Genomic DNA, 21,897 nt, shown 5'->3' on the forward strand with positions numbered 1-21,897 from the left:
GTCTGGTGTTAACGATTGATGAATGCAATTGGCCTTCACGTCGTAGCCTAAACCACAGTGTGACACAGCATTACTTACAATCACTACAAGCTCTTAACAGTGGCAAATGATGAGAACTCCATTTGCTCTATGGGCCTCCTCAGAGACGGGCAAGAGCACTACAGTATGTAGATGACTATTAGCACATATTGCACACATTAAATAGTATAGGTGGATGAGTACAGCTGCAGTTAGGAGTAGAGCACACAACAAAATGGTGGTTTGATGACTCAGTACTTGGAAGAAGGAAACAGACGAAAATAGACAGAAAGATGACGGGTTATAGGGAGGGATGATGGTATATAGAAAGAGTAAATGTAGACAGGTTTTTTTTTCCCTTTTATCCCTTACCCTAGCAGTCTCTGCTCTTTGATAGCGGTAGAACCAATTTCCCTGCAGCCTTTCCCTATAGGAGCTCATAAAGAGATAAAACCACTGCGCTATCAACTAGCTCTTTATGCTGTTCTGCAGTAGGTGAGCTCAGTTCACAGACAGTAGATGTCTGCAGACCGAGGGCACATTTTCTGTGTCGACAGGCCGGATTGGGGAGGAGCACCGAGAAACACTTGTAAACAAATTCAATACACGCTGTCACAAGGCGCACACCGCGGCAAGCGAGCAGCCGTCAAATCATCATTTCACCAGTGACACCCGAGAGCTGCCCTCTTCCTCAGAGCTGTTTAGTCAAAATGTTGGCAGCCATGATTGGAATAAACCCATCTCCATCAAGTCAATTTGTGCCCGCTCATTTGCATAAGATACATAGAGAGACGGAGGGGTCTCGAGAGACAGGAGGAGGATAAGGTCTGGTCTTGGAGGGATCAAGGTGCCTCACCTCGCACTTGACTAGAAGCCGATTCTAGTTACCGCACTAATTGCCTTGAACCCTGTCTGTGTGGATGTAATTGCTCATTAGAGATTCCATACAGATTACATTCAAGTTAATCCTTCAGAGGGTTTACAGCTTTGCATTCCTTAAAGTCGTTCTATTTACAAGTGTCGCCAAGCTGCTCACTCAGCAGCAACACTGGGTAGGACTCAAATTCTCAGCAGGGAGCATATACAACTACAAATATATGAGAACGCATCGGCTCAAAATCACACACGCATTCGCGTCCGCGGACACATACGTACACCCATTACTTTCTAATCCAGAGCACCACTTTCATGTATAATTTAAAGTGCAAACAGTTTATATCTCTCTCTCCCTCCGGTGCAGCCCTGGTTAACTGGACTCATCTTTTTATGGCCATCAGATAAAAAATAGATTCCTGCTTTAATATTTCATCGGCCCTTCATCTAAGTGTATGAAGCAAATGTATCCAAACGTCAGTTCTGTTTTTACCCAATATATAAAACAAGACGCCTGTCGGGAGAGGATGCACGGCTGATGCAATGATTTAAGCAGTCAACACTTACAATAATTTAAACTCCTTTTCAATTAGATCGGCGCATATAAAACATAAAAGGGCAAAATGGACAAACTCGTTAATGTATTGAATTGGAATATAAATCTAAGCAAAATCCATAGGCTCTAAGACAATTGCTAAAATGGTTTAGAGTATTTAGTTGAGCGGCATTATAAATTACAGTTTAGTGCACTGCACTTAACCATGTTATTTTCACCAATGTCCAGCATTTATCCTGCTATTAGTCTGCCCTGCTCGATTACTGATTGGCCCTAATGTATCCACAAATCAACCGCAGGGTCAGTAATGCCTACATTAATCTATTACTGGTTATGAGTGCAATCAAATTACAGGCCCTTCTATACAGAATTTACATATCGCCTGAAAACAAACAGCAGTGTCAGTAAGTGCCTCACAAATGCTCATCCTTATAAGTTAAAGGAACTCTTTCTTACGTCAGTCCTTCACCAAAGAAGCATAATTTGTTCTAATTCCTTTTGCCTGACAATATTTGTAATTTAGCATTTCCAGTATAATTATGTTTTATGTGATTATCCACTTTGAGAAATTACATCAACAATTGCAGGACACTGTACGCCTATAGTGAATACATTCCCATTTCAAGTCGGTCCAAGATGCACACTAATCTACTCGCTGGCTCTGTGAATATAATGAGTTGAGTTTACTTCCTAAACACACTCTAATTATCCATTGTTTGATGTCAGAAAATCATTTGTCAGACACACGCTGCAGCTTATTAGTATGGAAGTCGCAGAGGGGATCTAAAAATTGTATGAGATTAACAGTCACATTTGTATAGTTGGGGTGGTCATGCATGTAGCGCCTTCTACACATGCTTACCAATTCTCTTAATGCCTTAGTTAACTGACTGAAGTCACATGATTGTAGCATGTTGTGGCAAGAAAACATATTTGCCATCTAACAATAGCTAGATCTGCTAAATGTCTTCTCAGTCAGTGCGAGCACCAGATGCTGAAGCACAAACAGAGACAAATGGGGTTCGAGCATTAGCAATTTGAAGATGTGTCAGTAGTCGTACGCAGAGAAGTATCAGGGCATATAGTTAACATGCAGTGCTTAGAAATGTCTGTCAGTTAATCAAGTGATGTTGACAGGTTGTTGATGTGTGGAAACGAGCAAAAAGGGATTAGATGCACTGAGAAAAACCAATAAATGCAAACAAACAGGCCAGTGTCTATGCTGATGTGAGCTGCTGTTAGTGATGATGTGGGCAATTAAAAAAAACAAGCCACACAAGCAACACTTGATTAATCTGTTGGACTGATGTGTGTGTCCATGCGGGTGTTCCTATCTGCCCATCATGACATCCCGCCCAGTGTTCGGTGCAGTGCTTGAGGTCGTAACCATGACCACTCAGCTGCTCCCCTGAATTCACGGCACGAGCAGCGTCCCCTCTTGATGCTCGTCACACTAGGTGGGCTCGGGATGAGGGGACGTCACCTGACGTGTGTGGCAACAGCTGGAACAGTAGGCAGCTGCGTGAACGCCGGCAACACATTTTTGGAGACTCACCCAAAACAATTGGCTGAGCGGCGCTATTTAATTGTTGCGTTGAATACTGTAATTACAAAACTGTCAGTCACATCTTCAGAGAATGGAAGAAAACAATGACTCGTGGGGTAGGGGAATACTTCATGAGTGTTGGCGGTTTGAAGGTTGAAGGAATAAACCTATGAATAGGATCCCTTATCAGCATTTTATTTCCCCTCCACTTCAAATTGCTTATTTGATGATTAGGGCTGCAAGCGTCTCTGATCTTTTGTTTATTTTCACCACTTGTGTTAATTGCATTTGGTTTTCCCAAAGATAGCCCGTGACAAAACTGACTCTTCTGCCCACAGCAGTTTTAATGAGCCCCCGGCTACCACTGCTGTGACACAAAGTAACCGTGTTGAAACGCTTTGCTGTGTCAGGCTCAACAAAACTCTATCCCCTCGAGTGAGCCCCCTTTCAGACTGCTAGGTCGGCAGTACGTAGGGCTTTCATTTGAGGTACGTGTGTGTGTGGGAGGGTGTACACGTGTCCCTCCAGGCTCCTTCCCCTCATCAGTCACCGCCAAGGGGGGGGGGGTGCTCATAACACGACTCAATCACATACATCGTACAGCCCAGAGAGGCGACTGTCAGTCAGTGTCATGGTGTAAAGGAAGGAAAATGACATTTACATCCACAAACGCCTGCTACCTAAGGTTATTTCTCTTCCACCGCACCTCCTTTCCATTAATGCATTATGTAAGAGTACACGTTTTATGTATATGTCCTATATCATACATGATCTGACAGCAGTAGAGGACTGGATAAAGGAGAAAGAGCATAGGAGGTGTAGCAAATATCAATAACATATAGACTATGGGAACACTCAGGAAAGCACCCAGGCAGCACAGTTCTCTAAATTTCTTATTTTAACCGTAGTTAACATCAGTGTTTTTTTAACTAAAGATAAAATAATATTTGCATTTGATTTGACAAGTCAAGTTAGTTTTCTTTATATAGCCCAGTATCACAAATAATGATTTGCCTCGAGGGGCTTTACAGTCTGCGCATCATATGACACCGTCTGTCCTTAGACCCTAGAAGTGAAATTAAAAAAAAAATGTTCATCTAAGGCAGAAATGTGCGTGGGCTGAAACGTTCATCTTGAACCACGAAAAGCCTCACAGTTCAGGAGTCACACAGCCAAAATGTAAACAGCTTCATGAACAGTGTTTTTTGAGATATCCAGAAAATGAGCAGACACACAAAACGCATGGCGGCAAAAGCTAACTGCTGGCTACAAGCAGAGGATGAACTCACCTCTTCCTGTGCTGTAATGTTGCAACTTGTCGCTGTACACCGCCTCCTTGGTGTATGCCCTTTTCCTGCGGGAGCAATGAATATTGAGGGAAGAGAGAGAGAGAGAGAGAGAGAGATGACAGGATGAAAGGAAGTGTAAACGAGCCTTATTACTGTTCGTGCTTCTCTGTATAGCCTAAAATGACGTGGCTGAAATTGAATCAGTTGCAGAGGGTTAGCAATGGCAAATGAAGTTTATGAAAATGAGCTGATTTTTAATTAGACCTTGATAGGATCTCTCTGCTTTTCATCTGTCTCCTCTGCCTCAGCATCAAAAGGAGCCCGGCCCGTTTGATGAACACTTTACTTGCTCAAAGTTGCACGCAGCACTGCAGAAAATTCGACTTTCATATATCTAAAGCTGAGCAAGATAGTAATGTGACAATGTGACAGACTGCTGCAAAATTAAATTGGCTTGACTTAAGTAAGTTAACAGGGCAAAGTAGGAGATGGTAGGTTCTCTATGGAATTCAATGTTTCATTTCAATTATGTCAGCTTACCTCTCCTTTCCATCAAATTGATTGCTATTACCAAATGCTCTTTGAGTAGATATAAGGAGCTCACATAGTAAATTTTCCAAAGTATAACCAGGGGATGTGGCTAGGTTTCAAAAAAACATACTGTGACAGATACGTTTCAGTGTCAAAGAGTCTCTGTAATGTTGAGATAAATGTTTCAGAAGTATCAATTGTAGTTTGACATAATGCATTTTATGCAAAGTATGCAGATTTTCCATCTGTCTTTCAAAGGTTATTATGGGGGAGCAAGCATATTAGGAGGTGTTGAAACAAAAGAAGCTCAGTGAAGTTTATTTGTCAGCGATCAATGCAGAAGAAAAAAAGTGGGACAAAAAAAAGGAACATGTGGTTACCTGCTGCATATGATAGAGATAGCAACAAGGGAAACAATGAAGACCACTCCTGCTGCCGCTGAACCCGCAATCAGAGGAAGCTGCTCCCTCAGCTCAGACTTGAAGTCATCTGTGTCACACAAAGAGAAAGGCAGACAGACAGATATCGTGAAAAGCTTAGGTGGAGCTCCAGGAGCACGGCTGCGTTTATTTGGCAGCGTGCATGTGAGTGTGTGTTTGGGAGGTACAGGCAGACACAGAGAGAAGAAGAGGCGGAGTGGACTGGGTGTACTGATGGATAAAGAAAACATATAGATCTCTCTCTCTGTTGAGCGGCGCTGACTGAAATCCGGCGAGCTTTAGCAAGACTGACTGACAGGTCGGGTTTGATAAACCTAGAGAGACAGAGAGTGAGCGAGAAGTCTAAGACTGATGGTGAGAGAGAGAGCGAGCGAGGGTGGGGTGGGGCCCTCTCTCCACCTTCTGTGTTGCACCTGTCATAAAGGAGCGGACAAGAAAGTGCACCTTGGAATGTTGTTTCTCAGGTGTTGAAAAGGAAGCCATCTACTGCCAATCACACGTATAGCCCAGACATGTTTTATGCATGTGGCTGGGGCAGGCTGGTGCTAGTTCAGAGGACAGCTTAAATGCCTGCCTAAAAACGCTACACAGCAGAATCCTCAGTTTTCTTTTTGTGCGCCTGTCTTCCCGCGACTTTGGCACCAGCAAACACTGTAGTTAAAGCATTGCACGATTTAGCATGCTGCAGGCAAATCAGCAGCTCCTAAATCCAATCCCCCGTGTAGAATGGGCCTATTGGATTAAAGTGATAAAGGGAGAACTAATGCATCTTCGGAGCAGTGCGAAAGCTGGGATATATGAGGAAACTCAATGTGACAGGAATTGCTCACTCTTTTAACTTGCACATTTATCAAGCACGTTTCAAGCAAACAGTGTGAATGATGTTTCGGCTACTCAAGCTTCCAGCCAGTCTTCCTGTTTTCTTTTGATGCATTTTATGCGTGAGAGGTCCAGATAAATCTCCCCTTCACCCATATGAGAATGTGATTTTCCCTGACAGCCAGAAACCACACTGCTACCTGTTCCAGTGGTAAATAGGCCCCTATTACAATCAGTTAGTTCTCAGGGCCTCCGCCTATTAGAGAACTGGAGGACTGTGACATCGGTTACCTCTCGGATGGACCAATCGCCTCTTTTTCATCACTGCTTGTGAGTATGTGTGTTTGTGTGTGGAGGTGGCGAAAGGACGCCTTGCGGAAGTGTATGAAAATGTGCCGACAGGAAGACTAAAGGGATTATATGTTTTTAGGGGTGGGGGGGTTTGAGAAAAGACATGGAGTGTGGTGATGTTGCCCCGCGACACCGCCGGGCGCCCTGACAGGGGGAGAGGAGACCGGCAGAGGGGCAGGAGGTGGAGCCGTGGGTGTGATTGTCAGCAGTTCTCTAGCGTCTGCTGCTAATTGCCTTGATGAATGTCGTGCTGTGGCAACGAGCCAGCGGATGAGCGGTGTTTGTGTGAGCGAGCGTGAAACGTGGACGTGCGTGTTCGAGGGAAGGATCGCTCGCGACTGCGAGGGAGAGCGAAGGGGGACGTGGCTGTGCCGCTACATCTGCTCTGCGCCGGTAAATAGCCACAACGATCACCTTCATCATCATTATCATCCTTTCCATCTTCCCGTCCCTCAAGATCACCACCTTCTCATTCATCGTTATCATCCTCATTAATGCAATCCAATGTGGAAATGTCACTCCTGTCTTTGATACATTGTGAACTGAGGCCACGTGTGCGTCGTGGTGTAGTCGTCCAACAAGGCACAATGAGGCAGCACTTTGGCAAATCTTGTGAATGTAAGACGTATCCAGTCAAATGTTTAATCCATCCAGATTGAATCATGCTGTGTTAATTTTAGTACCAATTTCACTGCCTGGCAAGCCTATGAAAAAACACTACATGAGGAAGTGATGTGCAACGCCACCAACCCTGCACACACACACCTCCTTGCACTTACGCTAATAAACATAGTTCCACAACCTTGCCAGAGTAGCAGGTGTTGCAGCTCCTCTTCAACCCCCTCCCTCTCCAACAATCCAGCCCCCCCTCCCGATGGCAAAAAATTAATCTCATCAACTACTAATCACAGCTATGCATTCTGGGATGGCTCTCCAGCAACAGAAGGGCTGGGTGAAAAACCAATTAGCTAAGCATTTTGGATCAAGCACAGTTAGTTGCACAAACAAAAGACACTCAGCGTTCTACGTATTCAAAGCACCAACCCACACACACACACACACACACACCCATACACACACACACACTCAAACCTGACCGTGAAGGAAATTAATTTAGCTGTAGAAATAGAAGTGCAATCAAACATTACGGTTCTCCTCTATCTCACCTACTAATAATAATGCAACAACAAATACAAAGAGCAACAAGAGTGTTGGAAAGAGTTTGGGTGGATGTGTGTGTGCGTGTGTGTGAGACAAAGCGAGACAGAGAAGGATAGAGAGAGACAGAGAGAGCTGTTTCTCCTGGCTCACCGATCCTTACCATCTGTGAGGGTTTGGAAGCACATCTTGCTGCTGTATTTGCCAAAGCCAGCCACAGTCCGTGCCCGCACCTGTACCACGTAGACTGTACCCGGCCTGAGGCCCTCCACGCGTGCGGTATTAGTTTGGCTTCGCAGGATGGTGGAGTTAATCTCTGCATGGTCCTTAAAGGAGGAACGAGCACAGGGAGCAGGTTAGAGATGACTTACAGAGAAGATGTCAGCGGGAAAGAGTTAAACCACACAGTTAAGAAAACTCTGGTAAAACAAGATCCAGTGGTAGCAGTTTGACAGCAAGGCAAGAAATAGGCTTATCAAGCATCGGATATTCAGGAAATAGAATACGAATCATTTTAGGTTGTATATTGCAGTTGTTGTAAACCAGGCATACAGGAAATGTAGTCCACTTTTGATAAACAATACTGATAGAGAACATATGAAAACAGTAAATAGTAGAGAAGAGTGGATAAACTGAAGAGAAGGAACAGTTAAAGCTTGAGAGGCTCTCTTGAAAATGATATGTTGAGAGTCTTTGGTCAGTTTGAATGAAATAACACTGCAGCACGCATTAAATCACACACACGAGAACACCGCTCACACAAACACGCAGTGTTTCCCATTCATATGGTAACGCACACACACAATATGGCAATTAAAGGCAATCATTTCTTGCAAATTACAAAGAACAATAGCTACGTCTGAACAGCAATAGAATAGCATTACATATTCGTCTCTTCAGATGTGCTTTATGAGGCACTTTAATTACTGCGAGAAGTTTGAACACTACATCCTCTCGTTCTGTTGTCTGCAGTAGGTTGCTTTTTAAATGTGATGGCACGCCAGTTCCACCCACTGAAATCATTTTACTTTTTCATTAAAGAGAATGTTACAACAATCTTTTGTGCGATCGCTGCTTGCTGTAACATTCTCGTTAATATTTGCCCTCCTCTTATGCTCTGTTTTTAAATAGAAATACCTCTTCAGGTTCACTCAAAAGTTTTACTTTAAATCTTATGCACGCGCATTGATGCACATTATGAAAATATGCATATAGCCATCTATTATTCCAATGCATGCTTCTGACCGTGGGACCTGCCCTCCAGATCCTGTATCTCTGTTCTTCTCTCTCCAGGCTCAAGAGAGCCAGTCAAGCAGTCTGCTGCAGTGTAGTTTGGGGCTTGCTGGAGGTGTCGGCTACGGGGGATCAGTAATTACTTAGGCCTGTCACCTTCCCATAACCCAGAGTGAATATGACAGCCAGAAAATAAGACTGCACCTACACTACACCCACCACTGCAGGCTGCTGATAGCTAGATGCAGACACGTTGTAGAGAGGGAGGGGGGGGGGGCAGTTGAAAGTGAAGGGGCAAAATTCCCTGTGTCAGTAAAACAGAGTAAATAGAGGCATAGAACCTTGGTAAACACACTATTGTTTAATGCTGGACTACATCTTACAATACATAAGACTGCGCTGAGAAACTATGAATACAAAATCTTGACAACAGTGTGGAGTGGAAAAAGTAGATAGGCAAGGAGGAAGCAAGGGAGGGAGGGGGGAGGAGGAGGAAGACGATGGCAGGAAGCGATAAGAAACTCGAGGCAGAAGCAACCCACATCGAAATCATTATCCAATCTGATTGGTGTAATTGAATCATTCCGGTTGCTCCGTCACTGAGCAGACGAGGTAAACACAGCTATGAAATCTGCCCCCCCTCCCAAGCCCCCACATAATGATGTGTGCAATCACATTAGCTCTTATTGGACACTCTGGGCTTGATGAAGACAAATGTTTGGGCTTGGGATGGGGGAGCATCGCACCAACAGGCTTTCATTCTATCTCCGAGAGGAAGGAGATGTTTATAAATGGAACTGTGGATGTAACTGGTTTAGAGAGTTTAATCATTTCGCAGACCTTTCGTCCATTAGATCACACGATCTGTCATCTCTCCAAAGTGCTGCATGCAAAGAATAACAGACAAACAAAAAACAAAAAGTCTGACTTTAAAGCAGCGGTTTGTGCATTTGAAAGAACTGCAGAGGACGCGAAGTCCCACGAGAGCCTGGAACCACAGTCACCCATTCGTCGGGGCTAAGACACGGTTGAGCGCACATGGACCGCTTGGGATTAGGAATCGCCGACTCCTGATTTCAGTAATCTTGCATTTCTCAGGGCCACACCCCCATCTGTTGAGTTTGAATGGAGGACAGGTGAGCAGACAGATGGCAAACCGCCAATGGTGGGGGGGGGGGTCCCTTGAGGGAGCACCAGCTAGGAATGTGCCTTTCATGCTGCCAGTCAAATGGGGATTATGTGCCGTTCACACACACACACACACATGTATGCACAACCACATCTGCCACTTAAAAATGAGCTGGCATTTGGCACTCCAGCGGGTTCGGGAATAGCCAATAAAAGGCCATGCCAGGAGGGACTTCCAGCGACGAGAGGTCCTCTCCTGCTGCCAGTCAAATGGGGATTAGGAGGACCACACCCTAACTTGCTAAATAAAGACAGAGTTGCAGGTGGGAAGGCAGATGGCGGAGCAGCCAATCAAAAGCATTGCCAGGGGTGACACACGGGAAGCGCTGCAGGGAGTTTGGCCTCTGCAGCATTCAGTGAAACCACTGAGACAAACTTAGCAAGAATGGCCTTTCTTGAAATATATTCTTCACCTTTTACATTAATTCCAGGAGGGAGTTTAATAAATCTTCTCTCTGCCTTCACTAAAACCTGATGCTCTGTGCAATAAACTACACAAACCACCTTCACAGCTGATACTGGACTCATCTGGACATATTTCATTCCAACTGTTTTGTAGGCCTGACTACACTTACTAGATGCACTGTACTACAGTTGGCCTGGATCTATTAAAATCCGAATGAAAGTCCAGTACTTGTATTGTTTTTACAACTTTCAATTCATTTTTTGTAATTGCCAGTTCCCTACAAATGGCTGTTACGCTGCCAGCAGACTGCAGAGAAGAGATCTCTTTGAGTTTCCTGTCTGACACTTTCTGCCATTTTCCCCATATTCTCTAAGATTTGAGGTGTGGGTGAGTTTTCCAGTCAGAAGCCATTACTGTTGTGGGCCTGTAAAAGCCACCGAGATATTATATTGGATATTGGACTATAGAAGTAAACCTGACTTGACTTGATGTGTGTGTGTGTGTTTGTGTGTGTGTGTGTGTTTGTGTGTGTGTGTGTGGAGGGGGTTTGTGTGTCTGTTTTTCAAAAAATGCCAACCACCCAAAATGGACAGCATGGCCACTTGGCACAAAGACAGACATGGTGGATTACCATGTGTCCTCTTCACAGGCTCACGCGCATACACGAACACACACACATACACACACCCGCCCACCCACCCACACTCACTGACACACAACAACTGACACACAAGAAGGGGGAGACAAGGAGTTTATGAGGGAAAAGATTCTAATTTAATGTTTGCAAAGTGGAAATGAAAGAAAAAAAATCTCTCCCATTAATGTAAAATGCATTGCCTACGGTCTGTAAAAAAAAAAAAGAAAAGGGGGAAATATGAGGCAACAATTTAAATCTCAGAGACGAGATGGGTTTTATTACCAAATGCAAATATTTACCATCACTTCATGAATTCTAAACTAAAGAGATACAATAGCGATAAAATCTGATATAAACCATTAAAGCCTCTTAATTATTTTGGGAAATAAAGAAACTAAAATAATGTAAAAACAAGTTATATCACCATATGGCAGCCAAAAGGGGAAAAAAAGAAAAGGATTTTCCTCTCAATCTGATTCTGCAAAGCCACCCACTAAACACTAGTGAGCATGGTAAGAGAGAGGTGAGAAGACTCAACTTATCTACAGTAACTTAGAAGGGAAATTTATTTGCCTCGGCGCTTTCAGTTTGTTCTTCTTGTTCCTTTCAGCCACCTCCTTTTGAGATGAGTCTTTGTACGCGTTCCACTCACCTGGAGACTAACAAGGAGGCCTGAGCAGGCGGGATGGGGGGGCAAACAAAGAGGGAGAGAAGAAGAGAGTCTGAGGGAGGAAATGTGAATACCCTCGCTGGGGGACCGAGGGAGCGCTGCACAAGTCCTGCTTTTCACAGGTTCCATTAAAAATCTAAACTTGTCTATACAACATCTGTGTGTGTCTCCAAGTGTTGTGGTGGACTCGGAAGGCTGGCAGGGAGGGAAGAAAAGAATAATAAATACATTCTCCTGGCTTCTCATCTGAGGAATTGCTAATTGTATGTAAAGCACAAGAGGGCTTTCAGAGTGCCAAAAGTGCAGATGGTGCTATGGTCAGTACGCTGCAGATAAGTTGAAAACGATGCCTGTTAAGCCCCCAGAAAACAAGCCTCAGATAGGTCTTAACATTTGCAACATGATCAGTTTCTCAGAACTTCAAAGTGAAAATGAAAATGTTATTACCCTGAATGTCAGTCATATACATACATTTGTGGATTATGCGCATTATAACCTTTTTACTTTTATATTCATAGACTTCCACTGATCAGCTTAAATTTGACTGTTTTTGTCATCCAATAAGCCTTTGCATGACTTAAACTATCATTCAACCTGAACTTCCTCGATCATATTACATTGTACATATATCGGCAGTTCAATCAGCCCCCCACCCGACAGTCTGGGGGCTGTCTCAATCCCTGCTATGAGACTGTGAAGCCAGTGAAGGAACAGAATTAGATTATGAGACAATATGTGGCCACAGTTGGGATTGCAGTTCACCATAAAAGAATTTTCTCCAGTGGAACACAATAATTTAAAAGCTGTAAAATGATGACAACATTTTCCTGACGCTCACAAACAATCTGACAAGACTCGCAGTGTTGTAAAAATTGAGCCATTAGGTTTCATAGTAGTTGGAACGTCTCGAGGAGGCGCATCAGTGAAAGGCCCCACAGTCAAGGTCACACAGCCACGTAAACACAGTGTCCACAGTTCAAAACCGTGTGGGGGGCTTTCGTCTCATGTCATTCCCTCCCCTCCGTATTTTGTCACTCTCTACTCTGAACTCTCAAATCAAAACAAGCACGCCACAAAAATAATCCTCAGAAAAACACCTGGCTATACTTATTAAAAATGTCTTTCTGTGTCTGCAGCAATTAAAGTTGTGAGATACATGTTGATGGTTAAAACTACAACATAAAGCAGAGGTTGGGCAAAAAAAATCCTGTTATTTTCTTTTATGATTATCCTGAGGTATTACTCAACACAGAGTGTGACAACGCCATGCTGCTGAAGAAGTCACTATTGTAAATGGGTACAGGGGGGAGGGACAGCTCTCTGCTGTGCTAAGGACTAGCTGACTGTGCCAGGCACGCTGAGACAATCAACTCCAGAACCATAACAGTGTGACTACTCTCAGATTAATTCAGGCCTTGGTGAAATGCATAAAAACAGGAGTACAGCAAGGCCATTTTTATATAAAAAAAGCCCATCTTTTATGATTTTATTATCCAGCCTACAATATAAGTTCCCCCGTGGCGCTGGGTAACGCTGGGAGTGTGCAGGAGAGTGTGTGATAGACGGCGAGAGACATCCATCCATAATTGCCTTTTATGACTAAAAGGCCACATCATCCCGTTACGACTGTGTGGAACTTCCAGATTTTCTGGACCTATCAAGCATTCAGAGGATCGGTGCAGAGCTGGCAGGACTGACCTCGATGCAATGAAATTTAATTCCCTGCTTCTCCATATGCAACGAGCAGACTAAACACGCGTGCAGGCAACCCAAGCCAACGTCTGTGACAGGATTTATGTGAACTTTTCATCATGTGTGTAATAAATTTGAATTGGTCTGGAAATTACGCACATGGTGTGTACTTGTGTTCGATCCTTTTGCCCAAATTTGCCACCACCTGTTTTTTTTTTTTGCCTCTGAGGTTTGGTGCTTAATCAGGCACAAAAACACATCTGCAGTGACACTTTGGACAGCCAAGGCTGGCACGGAAGAAAAGTCTGTTAAGAGCCTATAAAAAGCCTTGTCAGGTCCAAAATACAGAGTGTCAAAGGAGGACCACCAATGTGGAAATCTCATCTCCACAGCCCAGTGTGTCACAAAGCAATCACTCTGACTCACCTTCTGTGTCTTACTCACACTCACATGGTGGTACATTTTCCAGATAGACACACATACTGTAAATGGGGATATGAAGGTACATTAAAACAGAGGTAGACAGAGCAGAGCCCAACCTCTCCGTCACCTGCATCATCCCAGTGCAATTAGCAATCTTGTCCTCCTTAATTCACTAATTTGTGATTACGCCGTGCTCATCTATTTGTGTGAGGACACGCTACATAAACATCAATAGGATTAGGTTTCATTGATATTCATGAGCTAATGGGAGGCTGTATAAGTGTTATTTACACGACACTAAGCCGTCTGGCAGATAAGGTTTCTCAGGGCCATGGCAATCGGATTCAATTTTATGACCTGTGCAATGCCAGTGGGGGAAACAGCGAGCAATGCAGCTATTATTGGATAACTGAGTTTCCAACTGCAAACATCATTTAAAAACATGATTGTTGTGCTCTCTGATAGAAAATGTTAAACGTGACAAACACTATTCTAAGGCAGAGTTGTGAATATTGATCTGCGAACCTTAGCCAAAATGAGATTGTGTGAAATAAATAACTCAACAGAACAAGAAAAACATTTATAAAACTCTATCGATTTTTTTTTTCCTTTATTTGGAAAGTGGAACATGGGTGAAGGTGCGCCAAGTCTTGCAAAAGTCTCAGCTTAAGATGACAAAAGCTGGAGAAAGAACATGCATGACCAACCTTGCTATACTTATCGATCAGGTCTAGAAGGACAAACAAGGGCCCAAACAAAAAGCTAGCGTCTCCGATCTCTAGATATCATTATGTCCCAGGTCTTGGGAAAAGCCTACAGGTCAATACTAGAGCAGCATAGGCGCTGTGGGGTAGGGCTGGCGACTTAATAAAGCAGACGTATTGTGTGTGAGCAGACGGGTCGATGTGACTCCCCCCAGACGCAATGCATTTTCACAGCAGGACAGGTTGCTGCACTGTGCAGAGTGGGCCCGGAGCAGAGGTCAACCTATTCACTTCATCAGCAGCAGAAACCAAAGAACAGTGGGAGAGATGGAGCGAACACAGAGAAAGAACATATTATCAACCCAGGGGACTCTGCTCACAGATATCTGGGAGAGCTCAGATTTGGAAGGGGGGGTGGGGGGGTGGGGGGGGGGCTTTGCATGCAGTTTGCTAGGCATGTGCAGAGCAGAAGACAACACCTGGTATCTCAAAGAGCTGGCACTGTTGCAGACAGACATGAAAATCCACATATACGAATATACACTTACAGAGTACTGTGCATACAGTCAGACATAACAATGTAAATGCATGCATTACCAGAATGCACATGCACTTATCTTACCTTCTCATAGTAGCGCAGCTCGTAGTCCAGGATGATGCCATTGGGCTGCTCAGGCTGTGGCCATGAAAGTGTGAAGCTGTTCATGGTGGAGCTGATCTGGTGCATGATGGGAACTATGGAGGGGGCTGTAGGGCACAGAGAGAGTAAAATCGAATCAGTTCATTTCTAGAATAACACTGATTGTTACAGATACTTTATATCTCAACCGCATTTCTCTGAATGATATCAGAACAAATGCAGTCATCCAGAGGTAGCACAGTGGTATTGTGAGGTGAAGACACGAGGAAGTCTCCTTTGATTGTCCAGTATTCCCTCAGTCACTAGGTGAGAGGATAGGTTATGCTCGCAAAACGCGAGCATGTGAGACTGTGGCCTTTTGTAACCGTATTGAATTGATTCAGGATTACGATATCAAGCCAGCTATGGGACAAGCACGTCATTATCTGCCAGCTAATCATAGTTGGTACGTTGTCCGCACTGATAACTTCAGGAATGATGGTGCACATTTTAAAAATAGCGCACAACTGCAATGCACGTCATCCAGTGTGTGTACCAAGAGTAAATAATCAGCAGCTATCAGCGCTCCGCACGGAATCCCAACTTTAAACAGTACAACTGCCACTCTCATCAGTAACCAGGTAGCAAGCTGAGTCTGGCCAATTAGAGCCGCGCTCAGCCATATTCTGGCACCACAGGGCCAAGTATGCGCCGGCTTTGGCCAGGATAAGGCTGCTGATTTGGCAAAGATGTGAGGGTGTGGACTTCGGCTGGGTGTCAGCTCCAGTGAGCAGGACTCAGGATACCTTTCCGCCAGAATCGCAGATCACCACGAGCCTGGCTTGAGTCCGGCAACCAATAGCGTTGGATTTTGTCCACTGTTGGACTGTGTAATTCTGGGTACTTGGGCAGAGTATGGGAGCACAAAGTGTGGCATCCACAGCACTAACATAGCTCCAAAGCTATTCCCAAAAGTGGTAGTTTAAGTACATTTGCAACAACTGTCTACATATGGCTACACAACATGATGTAATGTTCTCAATAGTGACCATTATTGCCTTTGTAAAATTTGATTATGCCAAGTAAGGAAACAAATGATGTCTTTGTTGTTTCTAAAAGCTATATCTGAATATAAGTAAGTCACTAATATACTGTAACTGCACTTTTAAAATGATCCATGAAGTCATTGTAAATAGCTTAATTGGGCCTTTGTTTTAACAATAATATTATGACTGTGCACAAGTAAAAGCTTGTCCACATGCAACTAAACTTACATTGTACTGTTCAGTGCAATGGAAATGTATGACTCAGGATAGCATAGTAGCAGGTCATATTAAACTGCTTTCATTCAGGACAGAAGAAGATCTAGAGGCAATACAGTACAAGAATGACCAGAAATTGATTGCGCTACAATATGCAGCCTTACAGTAGATAGCAACACAGGCAAAAAATTTATGAAAATTTGTGTCACCTGATTTATTGTGACACCCCCCGTGGTACACTGCTGATTTCAGTGAAAATGATGTCATGGTGAGCCATGAAATTGCTGAACAGTGCAGGCAGGAAAAATACATGCTTGCATCCAAATAAAACTGCCACTCTGCGGGCACAAGCAGACGGCACTGAATCTTCAGCGAAACAGGCCTCCTTGGTTTAAATATATGTACACAGTATGTATAGAAGCCATTCATAAATGACATTCTCTAGCCAACACAAAACATGTAAAGGATCCCATCTGCATATGAACCACATTAAATTAAACCCTCTGTGATGGTTTTGGCCCAGCTGCATAGTCTATTCCACTCTGCAGCCCCAGCACACCTGAATGCACACACACGGGCTGTCAATTAACCCAGAATTAACCTCGCTCCTTGTCGCGCTTCACATGCCACTCAGAGATTGTGTCATTTGACAGAAGGAAGACATCATCCGTAATAATTATTCATATTAACATTAATAATATGTTTGTGCATTTGTGTGTGTGTGCTTGTGTCTGCGTTTGTTTCGGAGTGTGGTTTCACATCTTTAAATTTCCGTTAGAGGAAGTCTAAGTAGAACTGCCTGTCTTTACTGTAGGCATTATAAAGACGTCAGTTCACAGCATTGCCACACACTGTTTAAACACTGTATATGTCTTACTGAGGTCTAACAAGACCTGTATCTGAGCCAATGATCAGCTGCTTTTATATATTTCATCTGTACGGACTACAGGTCTGAAATAACATAAATTGAACTGAACTGACATTGACCTTAATTTCTACCATCAGAAAAGGTGTCGTGTCTTTTTGCTATCGCACCTTGGCAGATTTCCTTATTGTTGACATTTAACAAATCTGTGGATATCTTGTCACTGCTGACAGTGGCATCAAGGGAGTTAAATACCCCAGACTCTCGCCTCTGTGAGGAAAAACTACAATTCCCCGGTGCTGATATTCAGTTTTTCCCATCTATTTGTTGTGTTAATGTGTGTAATCTATGGCAAGCTGACATGGTTCCTAAATGCCACAGACTGTGCTGCTTGGCCGGTGGCAGGTGAGTGGGTTTGTAAAATCAGTTCAGATCATTTTGCACTACCCGGGCATTATTTCGGTCCTTGTTAATCAAGTTAAATGTTCTGGAGTTTTTTTTTTTCTTTCACTGGCTACTCTAAACGCCATGTTTTTTTTTTTTCTCTGTGTTTAATCTAAACAAACCACTGTTGCTGCTGGAGATGAAGAAAAAACCAGCAGCTCCTGTGTAGCGGAGGATTTTTCACTGCAAAGCCGAGCTGACAAGAGATTCTTAAAGCAGCAAACGTGAAAACTTTTTAGGAAGTGGGTTTAAAGGTCCAGAAAACATGTTTTCTCATCAGCTTCTGACTGAAAATAATGCAGTCCTACATGAACACACTGTTTTCTGCCAAAGTCAAAACTGTTTTGGTTATTGCATTTTAGAGGATTTTGTGGCCTACTTTGTTTCCTCTGTGCTCTTATTACTGGTTTGATGTGGGCTCAAATGCAAAAATGTGATGTCTCACACTTCCTTGAACCAGTCGAACTGGGGCAGCGTTTGAATCAGAATATGATGTCAGTTGTGGGGTTGTTTGCCCATGTTGCCAGCACTGTCAATAAAATCTGATCAAACCACACGCACGCGGTCCTGATGAGGCAGATTAGCTATGTTTCAGAGTGTCAAGCTCCGAACAAATACTACTAAATGTTTTTCCTAATTTAAGTTTGATTTTTGCTTATTTAGTCAGCTCTTTTTAATGTTACAGAAGATCTGGAACCAAGTTTTCATGGGCTCTAAGTAGAATCCTTCATATAAATGCATCAATCTATGATAAAGACAGATATTTATTTCTAAAAATGTCACAAAATATCAAATAAAAATACAAATTGCCTAGCTTTTATGCACAAATGAAGCGCTTTAATGGCATGTGAATGGGCCCCAAAATCTACTGTATGATCGCAGACTCATCCAAGGTGCCAGGATAAACTCTAATTTAAAGTTCAAAGATGAATCCAGCCGAACTTACTCATCAAACCAATTTGTGAACATACAAGTAAGTTTGATTAAACACTGATGCTGCGGCTGCTCATATTAAGTTCAAAGCCTTGCTGTTTGTATACAGTGCTGGAAAGGAATCTCCACCCCCATGTCTGCAGGCATAAATACAGCCCCACACAAGCCCATGCTCTACATTTTGTGCCTATCAGCGTCTTGGCTCCCAGCCTGCATGCTGCTGAGGCCTAGTCATCGCTCCACCTGGTCTCCACTCACCATCATTCTAAATAACTCCTCTATTCAAAAGGCAGCAAAATGGCACCCTCTCTCCACTAAATGTTCCTTTTTATCAGACTCCTTAATGGTTATTCTATTTCTTTTTTTTTCTCTTTGTGCTTCACCCTTGCATAACCACTCCACGGTCATACGAGTGCTGTAAGAAGAAAGCCTCCTGAGCCTTTCACTCAGTTGCTTGTAAATCGGGTTTTGTAAGAAAAACCGGCTTACTCTGCAGCATGGAAAGTCATTTCAAATTGTCAGATAATTACCTAAAGATGTAAATGTAAACAAATGAACGAGCTCTGTTTATGCTGTCAGTGTGAATGGATTCTGTTCCGTCTGCCTCCCTTGGCTCTCACCTCCCGCCCCCCCCTCCCTCCCTCTTCCTCATACCCTAGACAGAGAGTGCGAGGGCTAAGCTTCACCTCGGTGCACTTCAGCCTCTCTGCCTCTCAGGCTGGTTCACGCTCCACTGACCAGGGCTAGGGCTGCCTTGGCCGCATTATCAATTACCGGCCACAGGCACACACTGTTCCTGACAGGCCCTGGGGAGGGGCACTCCACACAGAAATTCCTGCAGTGGAAAAAGGGGCTGAGGAGGAGAGGTATTTCCACCGGCCCGGCCCGCATCCTGGTCCCAACTCAGTTGACGCATTCAGACGCGGGAAGACAGAAACGCATCCATTTTTACCATGGAGAATTTTTTTATGCATGTGTCTAAATGTGTGCAAGTGGGTATAGCCTGGTTTGAGATTTTTTTTTCAGCGCTTCAAATAGTCTGGCGTTGTGCTTATTGATGGCTGTTAACCCCATTTGGAGAAACAGCCGAGCCAACCAGGGCTTTGTAGGTGGGATTACGGATTGAGGCATCATCCTTCTGTGCCAACGCAACTCCTACATCTTGGAGTGAGCGTGCAATGTTTCTTTTGGAAAAGTTTTATGAGGCAATTATTATTATTAGGATAGCAGGCATACGTTCTGAATATCTGATATCTTTACAACACAAATTCTCATGACTCTCCCTGAAAAAAAAAAAAAAAAAACTTTTCTCACTGGCGTGTCCCACTGGACGGACAGTGGCCGTGTTTTCAAGAGGAGAGATAAAGAGTGTGTGTACATGTATGTGTGCGCGTGTGTCCTCGTAGCCTATGTGTGAAGAGCCTGTCAGAGACAATGTGTTGTGCCTGTATGAGGGTGAGTTTCAGCCCAATGAAGCACCGCTGTCCCCTCCAACTGTGTCCCCCACTGTCACCCTGGGACTATGATGCTGACAGTGATTGGTGACTGTGTCCTGCACTCCTCTCTCCTCCCTCCATCCCTCCCATCCCTTGCTCCTGTGCTCCACTTTTATCTGGCCCCACTCGCTGCCCCTGGCTTTTAATGCAGAGCTTGGCTCACCATTAATCAAAGTCAGAGCCTCCCTGTGTCTGGCTGAGAAAGAGTGAAAGTAGGAGAGAGAGGAGAGACAGAGGGAGAGAAAATGAGGGAGAGGGTTTGAAAGAAACTGACGAAAGAATGAAAAGCTTCTTTACCTTCGCACAATTAATCTACTGTAGAATACAGATGAGCTGGAGCATCGTTTTACATGTCTGGCACAGACCTGAGCCTCTGTTTTCATTATTGTTACTTCACCGTGCACTCACCTTAATTCATATGGTCTGGTGAGGGGTCAGCGCATTAAATGTGCCATTCTAACTCTCAAAAGAGTACTCCAGTGATTTAGTATTGCACTTCCCTAACGTTTGGGGAGTTATAAGAGACTTTAAATTATGAGACTGGTCAAACCTGCTGCACAGACTCTTACTTTGAGTCCCTTGTATGTGTAAAGCTTCAAAAACTCAGAACCCTATGTTTCCCATAATGCAATTCAGTAACTTTGTTAGACAAAGTTCTTGGCAAACGCCCATGACTTTCAAACTCACAGGCTGAGAAGTACTCCCCATGACTAACAAACTCGACTCGATGTGTAAAATCGAAGTTTTGAAGTTCCCTTTCAAATTGTAAGTAAAAGTTCTGTCTTCTGTGCCTCCTCAAAAAAATAGCCAATATTAGTTTTATCAGTTTGACCCCCGAATGAGCATAAATATTCCTCCAACTTTCTCCTCCACTGTGTCCTCCCCTCTCGCTGTGGGATTCCTGGGATAGACCGAGTGCAGATGGCCGTCCGTGCTCCTCATGCAGCTCAGCTCTCGCATCTGAATTCCCTGCTGCAAGTTCCTGCTCTGCCTCAGTTGCTCTCAGTGAAATGATTGGACAGCAAGTTGAACTATAATTGGTCAGCTGATCTTGTAACATTGAACCCTGCGCACAGAGAAGAAAGAAACATGCACACACACACGCACACACACAAGTGCACAAATACATATGGCCCTGTTCACAACCGCATATACTGTACAAGCCGAGGTGTTCTTTCTCTGTAGTGCACTTGCGGTTTGTGCTTTAAGATGCTGGCACACCATTGAACCATGCAGCCTCCTAATAGGGGCTCAGTGTCTCAGATGAGGAGAGCAGCCTATAGTCATGTGCTGTGCCTCTGTCAAAGGCATAAGTTTAACTACTACCCTCCCTATTAGCAGGGGCTCAGAGGGCCAAGCCAGCCATGACTATATGGTAATGGGCCTCTCTCAAACATCATAAAGAGGGATCAGTTCAGCACTGTGGATTTCTGTCAAGGAACCATGGTTGGAATTATTTTCAGAATCACATTATACGTGGAGGATTCTGAACGTAGCTCTACGTCCAACAAAAAAAAAAAAAAAAACCTGTGCACCCCATGAGCATGCTCCCACATAGACACAAACACACTCGAGCTCACAACCATCACTTAATACACTATATGAAGACATCAGAATTGACGAGGGGACTCACTAGCATTCAAGCCCACACTTATATTTTTGCCTGCAGCTAATACCTCACTTTCTGGGTACAGGGACAGGATCCAACATTTATGAGAACAGGCATCAAATGAAATAAAAATGG

At 43.9% G+C, this 21,897-nt stretch overlaps 1 protein-coding gene across 3 annotated transcripts in view; it reads right to left on the reverse strand.

The window, feature by feature from the left end:
* The window catches only part of LOC121615411 (ephrin type-B receptor 1-B), a 151,424-nt gene that overhangs the window by 24,757 nt on the left and 104,770 nt on the right, over positions 1 to 21,897 (reverse strand). For all 3 annotated transcript variants that reach the window (XM_041949763.1, XM_041949762.1, XM_041949764.1), the window contains exons 6-9: positions 15,157 to 15,281; positions 7,745 to 7,907; positions 5,194 to 5,302; positions 4,283 to 4,347 (exon numbers count right to left, since the gene is read on the reverse strand). In XM_041949763.1, the coding sequence (XP_041805697.1) occupies positions 4,283 to 4,347; positions 5,194 to 5,302; positions 7,745 to 7,907; positions 15,157 to 15,281 (462 nt within the window). The remainder of the gene's footprint in view (positions 1 to 4,282; positions 4,348 to 5,193; positions 5,303 to 7,744; positions 7,908 to 15,156; positions 15,282 to 21,897) is intronic.

Source organism: Chelmon rostratus, chromosome 12, assembly GCF_017976325.1.
Source record: "Chelmon rostratus isolate fCheRos1 chromosome 12, fCheRos1.pri, whole genome shotgun sequence".
NCBI lineage: Eukaryota > Metazoa > Chordata > Actinopteri > Chaetodontiformes > Chaetodontidae > Chelmon > Chelmon rostratus.